At 41.5% G+C, this 12,510-nt stretch overlaps 1 protein-coding gene across 6 annotated transcripts in view; it reads right to left on the bottom strand.

Moving 5' to 3' along the window:
• LOC132873589 (ubiquitin carboxyl-terminal hydrolase 48-like) overlaps positions 1–12,510 on the bottom strand; it is a 60,902-nt gene that overhangs the window by 29,690 nt on the left and 18,702 nt on the right. For 3 of the 6 annotated variants that reach the window (XM_060911969.1, XM_060909673.1, XM_060911205.1), the window contains exons 2-10: positions 7,906–8,016; positions 7,576–7,709; positions 7,368–7,459; positions 7,136–7,258; positions 6,940–7,035; positions 1,147–1,275; positions 866–994; positions 753–775; positions 582–622 (exon numbers count right to left, since the gene is read on the bottom strand). In XM_060911969.1, coding sequence (XP_060767952.1) covers positions 582–622; positions 753–775; positions 866–994; positions 1,147–1,275; positions 6,940–7,035; positions 7,136–7,258; positions 7,368–7,459; positions 7,576–7,709; positions 7,906–8,016 — 878 coding nt within the window. The remainder of the gene's footprint in view (positions 1–581; positions 623–752; positions 776–865; positions 995–1,146; positions 1,276–6,939; positions 7,036–7,135; positions 7,259–7,367; positions 7,460–7,575; positions 7,710–7,905; positions 8,017–12,510) is intronic. The other 3 variants (XM_060910435.1, XM_060912684.1, XM_060913459.1) reach the window with 3 other exon arrangements.

The following is a 12,510-nucleotide window of genomic DNA, read 5'->3' as shown; positions in this document are numbered from 1 at the left end:
TTAGGTTAACTGGTGACTCTAAATTGACCGTAGGTGTGAATGTGAGTGTGAATGGTTGTCTGTGTCTATGTGTCAGCCCTGTGATGACCTGGCGACTTGTCCAGGGTGTACCCCGCCTTTCGCCCATAGTCAGCTGGGATAGGCTCCAGCTTGCCTGCGACCCTGTAGAAGGATAAAGCGGCTAGAGATAATGAGATGAGATGAGAGGTGTGAATGCGAGCGTGAATGGTTGTTTGTCTCTGTGTTACCCCTGTGAAAGATTTATGAGCCATCCAGGGTGTCCCCAGCCTTTTACCCGAAGTTAGCTGGGATTGGCTCCAGCTACCCCACAACCCTTATGATATAGATAATGGATGGATAATGGAGGGATGAAAATGGATAAACATGAACTGAATAATCTGAAGAAAAAACCTAAATGGGTAAACTCACTACATTGGTATACTCATAAATGGGTAAACTCATAAATAAACTACATAAATGGGTAAACTCACTACCCATTTATGATATTTATTAAGAAGTTATTTGATTTCATAAATGAACAGTTTTTGCTGTCTGGTGAGCAAGACTAAGAAAATACGTACTTTTTTTGTACATGAGTAAAAAGGCCAGATCTGACTTGATTCTGTGGAGCAAATTAAAAACAGCTCAAATGTCATTTAAGGAAAATAACAAAACAACATGGAAGGATGTATTCAGTACATTTTTAAATATAATTTTAATAAGACATGAGATCATGGTTATAGTGTACTTACTGGTGGATAGGCTTCTCTGAAACCTGTAAATGTTAGAACATAAATTTGGCCCACATCAAAATACTGCACAGCAGAGAAAAAAAGAAAGCAAGATAATAATATCATTTTAGTACCTTCTGGACAAAAGAGTCATCAAAACAGTACCACTCATTGTCATCAAAGGATCTGATGACAGCATTGTAGTGCCCTCCAGTTTGTTCCCCTATGTGGTTAATAACTGCATAAAGCTCATATTCATAATTCTGCAAACATAAGTGTGGACATTTAAAAAAAACCCTAAGAATAAGGTGGTACACATAAGTTTGCGTCAAGTAAGGCTTGAGTTCTTACTGAAAATGATTTTATTGCATGAATATATAAATTCAAATGTAGGGTGAAAAAGGCACAACCATACCTTTAGCAGCAGTTGCATGGGAATGACAATGGGACAGTGATTCTTTACAAGCTTCATCTGATAGTAGTCAAAATGAAACCTCTTCAGGTTCAGAGTCAGGATATTAGGAATCTCCTCAATTTCAGTCCACTGTGTGTGAAATAAAAGTTGTGACTAGAAGCCTGGGGTCATGTGCATCACACTTACATGAAGTCCCAGTGCACACTCAGGAATGAGGCACAAAAAGAGCACGCGTGGCAGAAGGAAGAGACTTTCCTCCACTCATGTTCATTTATTTTTGAATGCCAGACGAAGACCTTATCAGAATATATCGACTGCCACTGCATGTTATTCTGTACCTGTTTGTGACCTGACAAATTTTTGCTGCTCTTGGTAGATTGTGTTGGTCTTTATTAAAATAAACTGTCTGTGTTCATTCATTTGTGCATTGTTCATAGATCACCTGCAGAACTGGCCACTCCCATCTGTGCTTTTATTTTATTTTATTTTATTTTATTTTTTGTTATTTATTTATTTTTAAATTTCAGCCTCATTCTAATTTGCCCTCCTCAGACAAACTTTTTGTAGCCCCACACAGGATGACATTTTATGCCTTTTGTACAGCACTTTGGCTCAACACCTGTTGTTTTAAATTTGACTTGATTTGATATGAGACTACACAGACCTAGACAGGACAACATAAAGAGCGCAGGTGCAAACATTGCAAGAAAGTGCAAGAAAGACAGGACAATAGATGACTTAGAACCATGTGATCAAAATGTGCTACGTCATTTTGATCACATGGTTGATACCAAATATCAAAATCAAGTCAAAATCAAATCATATTTGATATCCAATCAAGTCAAATTTAAAACAACAGGTGTTGAGCCAAAGTGCTGTACAAAAGGCATAAAATGTCATCCTGTGTGGGGCTACAAAAAGTTTGTCTGAGGAGGGCAAATTAGAATGAGGCTGAAATTTAAAAATAAATAAATAAACCTCAACGTGAGATCAGAGAGTGTTGTACCCTGATTTTTACGGAAACCTGGACTACTGCAAGCCTGCCAGACCCGGCCATTGAACTACAGACCCACTCCATGCACCGCGGAGACCGCACATCTGCTTCCGGTAAAAACAAAGGTGGCGGTGTGTGCATTTATGTTAACAACAGATGGTGTACAGACGTACAGGTGGTTGAAAAACACTGTTGTGCAGACATTGAAGTGCTGATGGTGAAGTGCAGACCCTTTTATCTACCGAGGGAGTTCAGTGCTATGTTTATGCTGGCTGTTTACATCCCGCCGCGGGCCGACCGCACTACAGCGCTATGACTACTACATGACATCATCGGCAAACACGAGACCACACACCCAGATGCCGTGTTCATCGTGGCCGGGGATTTTAATCATTGCAACCTCAGGACTGTGCTACCGAAGTACCATCAACACGTGAGCTTTCCGACAAGGGACAACAACATCCTGGACCATGTTTACAGCAATGTGAGAAATGGCTACAAGGCTGTGCCCCGCCCCCACTTTGGACAGTCTGACCACATCTCTGTGTTCCTCTACCCAGCCTACAAGGCCCTTCTCAAACAAGCCTGCCCACTGAGTCAAACTGTTAAAGTTTGGAATGAAGAGACTGATCTGGTGCTCCAGGACTGCTTCAGTTCTACAAACTGGGATGTGTTTAAGATTGCTGCTTTGAGAGAAGACTGTTCTGTGGATTTAGAGGAATATGCATCTGTGGTCACCAGCTACATCAGTACATGTATTAATGACATTGTCCCCACCAAGCACTGCAAAATATAGCCTAACCAAAAACCTTGGATTAACAATGAAGTACGCTCCATGCTACATGCACGCTCCACCGCTTTTGCCTCTGGTGACGCAGATGGATATAAAAAGGCCAGATATGACCTACGCAGATCCATTAGGGAAGCCAAGAGGCAGTACAGACTGAAGCTGGAAGGATATTACAACATCTCAGACTCCAGATGCATGTGGCAGGGCCTGCAACACATCACCAATTTCCAGCAGAAGAACAGCAGGGTCACAGCCAACCACAACACATCGCCAGATGAGCTGAATGAGTTCTATGCTTGCTTCGACACCCTCAACACCAACCAACACAGAGGGATTCTACCAACAGAAGCAGCACAGAGCTCTTCACCTACTGTGACCATAACCGAGGTGAGCAAGGTCTTCAGGAGGACTAACCCCCAAAAGGCAGCCGGCCCTGACAACATCCCCAGCCGTGCTTTGAGGGCCTGCTCCACACAGTTAGCAGAGGTCTTCACAGACATTTTCAACCTGTCCCTCCCCATGTCTTCTGTGCCCACATGCTTCAAGACCACCACCATAGTGCCCCTCCCAAAGAAAAACAATATAACATGCCTGAATGACTATCACCCAATTGCACTCACTTCAGTTGTAATGAAGTGTTTTGAGAGGATAGTCATGTCATACATCAAAAAGGACATCCCAGACACAATAGACCCCCTTCAATTTGCATATCATCAGAACCGTTCAACTGATGATGCCATCAATGCAGCCATCCACACAGCCTTGTCACACCTGGAACACAGGGACACCTATGTTCGAATGCTGTTTGTGGACTACAGTTCAGCCTTCAACACCGTCATCCCCAGCAGACTGACTGAGAAGCTCTCCACCCTTGGACTGACATCCTCCATCTGCTGCTGGGTCCTGGACTTTCTCACAAACAGACCCCAGGCTGTCATAGTCGGTACCAGAACATCCAGCACCAAGACAGTGAGCACAGGGACCCCCCAAGGCTGTGTGCTCAGTCCACTCCTGTACACCCTCTTCACCTATGACTGCACCCCCACCCAGAGTAACACTTCCATTATCAAGTTCGCTGACGACACCATTGTCATTGGGCTGATTGGGCGGAGATGAGAGAGCCTACAGGGAGGAGGTGGCTCAGCTGGTCTCCTGGTACCGGGAAAATAACCTCTCCTTGAATGCTGAGAAGACCAAGGAGATGATTATTGACCCGAGGAAGAGGAGGAGAGACCAGCACGCCTCGCTGCACATCAACGGGACACAGGTGGAGAGGGTGAAAACATTTAAATTCCTTGGAACTCACATCAGTGAGGATCTCACCTGGACACACAACACACAGCAGACCATCAAGAAGGCTCAACAGAGACTCTTCTTCCTGAGGAAGCTGAGGAAATTTGGACTGTCCATCAAACTCCTCAGCAACTTCTACAGGTGCACAGTGGAGAGTGTCCTGACAAATTCCATCACTGTGTGGTACGGGAACTGCACAACTCAGGACAGAAAGGCTCTCCAGCGTGTCATTAAAATGGCACAGTTCATCTGTGGAGCTGTCCTCCCCCCACTACAGGACATTTACAACACCCGGGTCACAAAAAGGGCACAGAGCATCATCAGGGACCAAACACACCTACAACACAGACTATTCACACTCCTACCATCTGGCAGATGCTACAGGAGTGTGAAAGCGAGGACTACTAGACTGACAAACAGTTTTTACCCCCAGGACATCAGGCTTTTGAACCACAGATTATAATCACCATCTACCTCTATATTTCCATCAGGCTTTTGAACCATGGATTATAATCACCATCTACCTCTATATTAGCAATTTTGCACAAGACATTGCACAGTATATCTACCTCTATGTTTGCACATTTTGTTTGCCTCTTTTTTTTTTAAATATTATCTTCGTTTTTCATTCTACTTTTATATTTTGCATTCCATATGCACTTTATATTTTATATTTCATATTTTATATATTATATATATATATATATATATATATATATATATATATATATATATATATATATATATATATTTCTTTTTATATTGGTAAGCATAGTTTCGTCGGGCAGTTGCAAAATAAGAATTTCATTACCCAATAATAAACCGCTGTGTTTGTTATTGTGTATATGACAAATAAACATTTTCAATCTTTGAATCTTTGAGTCATGAGCATCCGCCATGATGGTGGATATACAAAGCAACTAGGATGACAGCTGCTGAAAGCGTATCTGTAAATAATGCTAAATTTTCTCAGTATTACCACAATTTGAATGGTCGAGCAAAGATTCGATACAAAGAGAAGATAGATATGTGTGGTTTTGACCCAATCTATTTAAAAAAGTCAGACTTTTCTGAAGATAAGACACTTCTACCGACCATCAGGTACAAATACAGGTAATTTTGTCCAATGCCTTTTTGTCCAATAGTTAAGACATTTCATCCAAGGCCTTTTTCATACACATTATCAATTATTTTATATTTAAGGTATTTGTTTGAAAAAAGGAGGAATTCTCAATGGAATTTAACCGAAGCAAAACATATTTTTGTAAAGCAAACGAGTGCCATAGTATGTGCACTTCCACACTAAAGAGCATACTGAGGGAGGTAACCACGTAGGCCCATGCCACTTGCTGACCCTGAGATGAGTTAACTCTCTTGTCATTGCAGGCTGCTTGCCTGCATGTCTAGGTTTCTGGCTGGATCATATTAAATCTTCAGGCGCAGAGCAGTGCTTTTGTGGGGGCTTTGTTCGCGAACACTGGGCTGAAGCATGGCCCTACTGACCCAAGACTGTGCTCATTCGAAGGGGGAGGCTTAGAGGGAGGTGCCTGTAAAATTTGGCTTCACTGCAAGCTCCGTTGGCCGAGTTATTAATTTTTAAAGCCGGCTGGATCATATTAAATCTTTAGGCGCAGAGCAGTGCTCTCGGGGTCTTTCATTCGCGAACACAGGAATACCTGAAATATAAAATAATTGATAGTGCGTATGAAAGAGACTTTGGACAATTTGTCTTAACTATTGGACAAAATGCCATTGAATGAAATGGTCATTGGATGAAGTATCCTGATCCCCTCATCTCCTCTCGGTACTAAGCCTCAGAGATTCCTTGCCCTCTTTCCGACTCATGGATGGAATTCTAAAAAATCGGAACGTGCCACTGTTACGAGTAATGTTGTGACCACAACCATATCCAGCACAAAGATATGGCATAGCTAAAAGAACACTTAAAGTAGTGGAAAAACAAAGTGAGTTGTGCACGTGGGACTATGTTTAGTATTTTCACGAACACGGCCGACATCCGGGTTTCTATTTTGCTTTGACATCACTTGCAAGTCAAGGATAGTCACAGCAAAAGACAGTGCAGTGCCAACAAGGTCACAGTTCTATGAATAATGTGCCAGATGTAGCAGGTTATGCAAAAGATGTAACAATATATTAATAAAATGTTGGAAATGTAAACATAATATACTAACGTAAACACAACATACTAATTGTGCAAAGAATCTCTCTGATGGGTTTGTTTTGATTTTAGTTTAATGACACTTGCTTCACTGGTCATGTCAGCTATTTGGATTTCATACTGAATCAACAGGAACAGATTTCTATTGCAAATGCCCCACTTGAAATTAATGCTAGACCTTTTAACTGCTTGTATGTGAAATAATGAGGGAAGAACCACACCTAGCCAAGGAAAAAGTGCTGTAATTCCTACACCATTCACTGATTTGGATATAATTACCCTGAAATTAAAGCTGCACATCTGCACTTTGAACTCATTTTCAATATTTAATTTGAATTCCAATATACTGTGGTAGACTAGATGTACCTATAATTATACACTGTTCGTCATTGCTACACTCAGTCTCAGCCCAATACAAGTAACATGATCAGTGCATTTTTTAAAAAATCTACAAAGCACCCAATCAATTATGTAAATCCAATGATCAAGGTATGTTACATGTGTCTTACAAGATATTCAGTAAAGTAGCCTACTTACGGTCTCAGCTTCAGCTTTTTGGTCACAGTGGTCACAGTACACCAAGTTGTCTTCATCAAACTTGACCTTTTTAAAAAAGTTCTCTAATCCCTTATTCTGTAAAATTAAAAAAGTTTCTAACTGATGTTTTTCATTTCACACAAAATAATATTAACTGGAGATGCCACAAATAAAAAACAAAACAAAAAACACATACCACACTGAACAGCTCACTGGGTTCAACTTCTATGGATAAAGGGATCAGGAAAAAGGGACACTTCTCTTGAAATGTGTGGTTATTTTGACATCTAGTTTTGTTGCTCATTTCCCCTTTAAATATCTGTAACCATGATTGTGTTGTATTGCATGTGATTGAGCATGAATACTATGAAAAAGTATGTAAATATAAAGTATAAAGGCATGAAAAAAAGAATGAAAACTGATGTAACCTTTGAAGAAAATAATCCCACCTTGGACACTTCTGGTCCAATTGCTTTTAGAGTTTTCTGATAGTATTCCACTGCATCCTGCTGTTCACGGACTGAAAATATGACAACATAAACAAGACAGAAAACAAACATGGAGCCAAAAATATTAACTCGCTATTCCTGATGCACAAAAAATAAATTTTTTCCCGAAATAGATGGAATAACTCACCATTACTGATGCGCAAACATCGAGTTATCCCTTCAGTTGTCCCAGCACCTTCTTTTAGGCTTTTAAAGAGTTTTTGCAATTCTTGCATCAAATCAGCACTTTCTTCATCAGGGTTTAGTGGATCTCTTCTAAAGCTAACAAGCAAATAGCAGACAAAAACTGATAGTCTCTCATGCCAGCATGAATATCTATTACCATTAATATAATTTAACTTTGTTCTGAAAAAAAATTCAAAAAGATTGCCAGTGTAAATTTTATTTTTAAAAAAGTAGAAATAAAGTCAGGAGAATGCACTGAAAAAAGTACAGGAGGGTAAAAATACAGTAATACTTTTCTACTTCTCTGCGGAAATCTTCAGTCATGTAGAGACACTGCAGTACAGAGTTCAGGTAACAGGTTGCACCCTGATTTTTCAACCCATTGTATCGCAATCCAGCAGATCTGAATAATTAAAGATGTTCAGATATATCAATTGTATCATTGTTATATGGACAGACAGACAGACAGACAGACAGACAGACAGACAGACAGACAGATAGATAGATAGATAGATAGATAGATAGATAGATAGATAGATAGATAGATAGATAGATAGATAGATAGATAGATGAAATGGTGAATGAATGAATGAATGAATGAATGACAAAAATAAATAGGAGTGAATGTAGACATACAGTACAGTTTTTTTTATAAAACAAACATTAATAAAATAAAATACATATAATACATTACTGCCATTCTCACAGCTTTGACTATGGCTGACACCTGCAGTAATTTAAGTGCTCTTTTATTCTTCACTTCTCCTGTCAGTGCAATTTACTTAAAGAGAAGTGACTGACTAACATTGCCAAGGTATTCTGAGTGCTATCTAAGGTAATACACTCAATAAATTATTATGAAAATTAGCTGCCTTGGTTTTTGCCATCACTTTTTTCACTCATGCTGGTTTGCTTGCTAGTTATGTCAGTACTACAAACTAGCTTAGAACTCAAAATGAGCAACATGTCAGAAAAACTGCAAAGAACTCCCTGCTGAGGGTGTAAGATCAGTTTATATCTTAAACTTGCTGTTTAGAGCATCAGAATGTGTTAGGATTTCTGTTTTCTAGCCACAGTTATATTTACAAGGATCAGTAGGTCAGACTGTGGAATGTACCTTTGTTAGCTAGAAAGACAGTACTCTCTCATTTCAATAGTTTATGGGCCTGATACACACAACTGCATTAGTTTGTGACAATTATTTTTCTTAGATCATGGTGAAATTATGTTGTATTATTTAGCATGAACTTATGATAATATACTTAGGAGGTATTCTGACACGAAGCTCCAAGAAGCTGAGCCTAGGAACAATTTATAAGTTTAATTATTCAGAGGATCCTGTGTGTAATTATCTTCAGTTCTTCACCACAGACTGTTATCATTGTAAAGACATTTCACGTGACAAACACAGACTCACCATTGAGTTACCAATAAGTCACCATTACCCAGACGTGTTTCCCCAGCTTCACCCCCACTGACTCTAACCTCACACTTCCAATCTGTGACATTACCCTTTGTCTCTGAACTGCAATGTTGCACATTTCAAGGTCATGTCATACACCTCCGTTCTGTAAACCTTTATTGCACATTCCAACTCACACTGTACAGTGCAGAGTTTCCCCAAAACCATCATAGCACAAAGATCATGGTTGAGTGAGCAGCACAATGAACATTCTCTCTCCTAGATAAGATGCTCTTCATGTTAAGAGGCTTTTGGGAAACCCACCCCAGCTTGGTTATTGACTTAGCCCTCTTTCTTCTTCTTTTGGCTGCTTCTGATTAGGGGTCGCCACAGCGGATCTTTTGTCTCCATTGCTCCCTGTCTTCCGCATCCTTCTCTACCACACCTGCCACTTTCATGTCCTCTCTCACCACATCCATGTATCTCCTCTTTGGCCTTCCTCATTTTTGTTTGCCTGGCAGCTCCATCCTCAACATTCTCCTTCCCACATGCACTGCATCTCTTCTCAGGATGTGCCCATACCATCTCAGTCTCATCTCTCTTAGCTTAATTCCCAAGCTCTCCACATGTGCTGTCCCTCTGATGTTCTCGTTCCTTATCCTCTCCAACCTTGTCACTCCCATCGCAAACCTTAACATCCTCAACCCCGCCACCTCCAACTTTGCCTCCTGTCTCTTTGTTAAGGGTACGGTCTCCAATCCGTACATCACAGCTGGTCTCACTACAGTCTTATACATCTTACTTTTCACTTTTGCAGGGACTTTGCTATCACAAATGACTCCTGAAATCCTTCTCCAACTGCTCCACCCTGCCTGCACTCTCTTTCTCACCTCACTATCGCAGACCCCATTTTCCTGCACAGTTGACCCCAGGTACTTGAATTCACCAACTTTCTTTATGTCTACTCCTTGTATCTTCACTACACTCTCATCCCCATTCTCATTGATGCACATGTATTCTGTTTTGCTATGGCTCACCTTCATTCCTCTTCATTCCAATGCATACCTCCATCTCTCCAAACCCAACTCAACCTCCTTTCTGCTTTCACCACATATCACAATATCATCCACAAACATCATGTTCCATGGTGACTCTTGCCTCACTTCGTCCGTCAAGCTATCCATCACTATGGCAAACAAAAAAGGACTCAAAGAAGATCCTTGATGAAGTCCCACCTTCACCTTGAACCATTCAGTTGTTCCAACTGCACACCTCACTGCTGTTTCACTGTTCTCATACATGTCTTGCACCACTCTAATATACTTCTCATTCACTCCACTCTTTCTCATACAATACCATAACTCTTCTCTCGGCATTCTATCGTATGCCTTCTCTAGGTCTACAAACACACAATGTAGCTTTCTCTGGCCTTTTCTGTACTTCTCCATTAACATTCTTTAAGCAAAAATTGCATCCGATGTACTCTTCCTTGGCATAAACCTGTACTGCTGTTCACAGATTGCTACCTCTCTTCTCAGTCTAACCTCCAATACCCTTTTCCATAGCTTCTTGGTGTGGCTCATCAGTTTTATTCCTCTGTAATTACTGCAGCTCTGTACATCTCCCTTATTCTTGTATATTGGGACTAGCACACTCTTTCTCCATTCATTTGGCATCTTCTCATTCTCTAGGATCTTATTAAACAATCTCGTTAGGAACTCCACAGCCGTCTCACCCAAACATCTCCAAGCCTCAATCGGGATACCATCCGGTCCGACTGCTTTCCCAGTCTTCATTCTTTTCATGGCTGCCCTCACCTCATCCTTACTAACCAACTCTGCTTCCTGATTTGCTGTCTCCAATGAATCTGACCTTTTCTGTCTTGGATTCTCCTCATTTAATAAATCCTCAAAGTACTCTTTCCACCTTCTTAATACACACTCTTTATTTGCCAGCACATTTCCATTTACATCTTTCATCACTCTTACCTGCTGTACATCCCTCACTTCCCTGTTTCTCTGCCTAGCTAGTCTGTACAGGTCTTCCTCTCCTTCTTTGGTCTCCAGTCTTTCATACAACTCCTGGTATGCATCTGCTTTCGCCTTTGCTACTGCTCTTTTTGCCTTCTGTCTCGTCTCTCTGTATAACCGCCTGCTTTCCTCGTCTCTCTGATCATCCCAATTCTTCTTTGCTAGCCTCTTCTCTTTTATAATTTCCTGCACTTCTTTGTTCCACCACCATGTCTCCTTGTCTTCCTTCCTCCTTCCCGATGACCACCCTAGCACCTTCCTTGCTGCCTCTCTTACTAGTACAGCAGTAGTATTCCAATCTTCTGGCAGACTTCCATGACCACTCAATGCTTGTCTCATTCCTTCCTTAAACTCCTTCTGATGTTCAACCTCTTTTAGTTTCCACCACTTAATCTTCGGCTCTACTATTTCACGCTTCCTCTTTTTCACTTTCAAGCTCATCCTGCACACGACCACTTGATGTTGTCTAGCTACACTCTCCCCTGCCATCACTTTACAGTCTCCAATCTCCTTCAGGTTACCCCTTCTGCAGAGTATGTAGTCCACCTGTGTAGATCTTCCACCACTCTTAAATGTCACCCTGTGCTGCTCTTTCTTCTCGAAGTATGTATTGACTATTGCCAAATTCACCCTCTTTGAAAAATCAACCACCATTTGCCCTTCCACATTTCTCTCTTTTACACCATATCTGCCCATCATGTCCTCATCTCCTCTGTTTCCCTCGCCAACATGTCCGTTGAAATCTGCTCCTATCAGCACATGCTCCTCCCTCGGTATACTTTCTACCACTTCATCCATCTTTTCCCAGAAAGACTCTTTCTCTTCATTCTTGCATCCAACCTGTGGGGCATACGCACATACAACACTGATTACCACTCCTTGAATCTCCAACTTCATGCCTATCACTCTATAAGAGAGAAGAAACCTTTATTCATCACATGCACACTTCAAGCACAGTGAAATTCATCCTCTGCATTTAACCCATCTGAAGCAGTGAACACACACACACACACACACACACACACACACTCAGAGCAGTGGGCAGCCACACCAGAGCGCCCGGGGAGCAGTCAGGGGTCAGGTACCTTGCTCAAGGGCACCTCAGCCCAAGGCCGCCCCATGTCAACCTAACTGCATGTCTTTGGATTGTGGGGGAAACCGGAGCACCCGGAGGAAACCCATGCAGACACGGGGAGAACATGCAAACTCCACACAGAAAGGCCCTGGCCAGCCGCTGGGTTCGAACCCGGAACCTTCTTGCTGTGAGGCGACCGTGCTAACCACTACACCACCGTGCTGCCCTATCTGACACCCTCTTCACATCAATCACACTGTTGACCAACTCTCCCCTCAAAACAGTACCAACACCATTTCTCTTTCCATCGACTCCATAATAAAACAACTTGCATCCATCTCCAATGTTCTTGACCTTGCTTCCTTTCCACCCCATCTCCTGCACACACAA

Source organism: Neoarius graeffei, chromosome 1 (assembly GCF_027579695.1).
Source record: "Neoarius graeffei isolate fNeoGra1 chromosome 1, fNeoGra1.pri, whole genome shotgun sequence".
NCBI classification, from domain to species: Eukaryota; Metazoa; Chordata; class Actinopteri; order Siluriformes; family Ariidae; genus Neoarius; species Neoarius graeffei.
The sequence above is the reverse complement of the archived record's forward strand: the minus strand, read 5'-3'. Positions and strand labels throughout refer to the sequence as shown.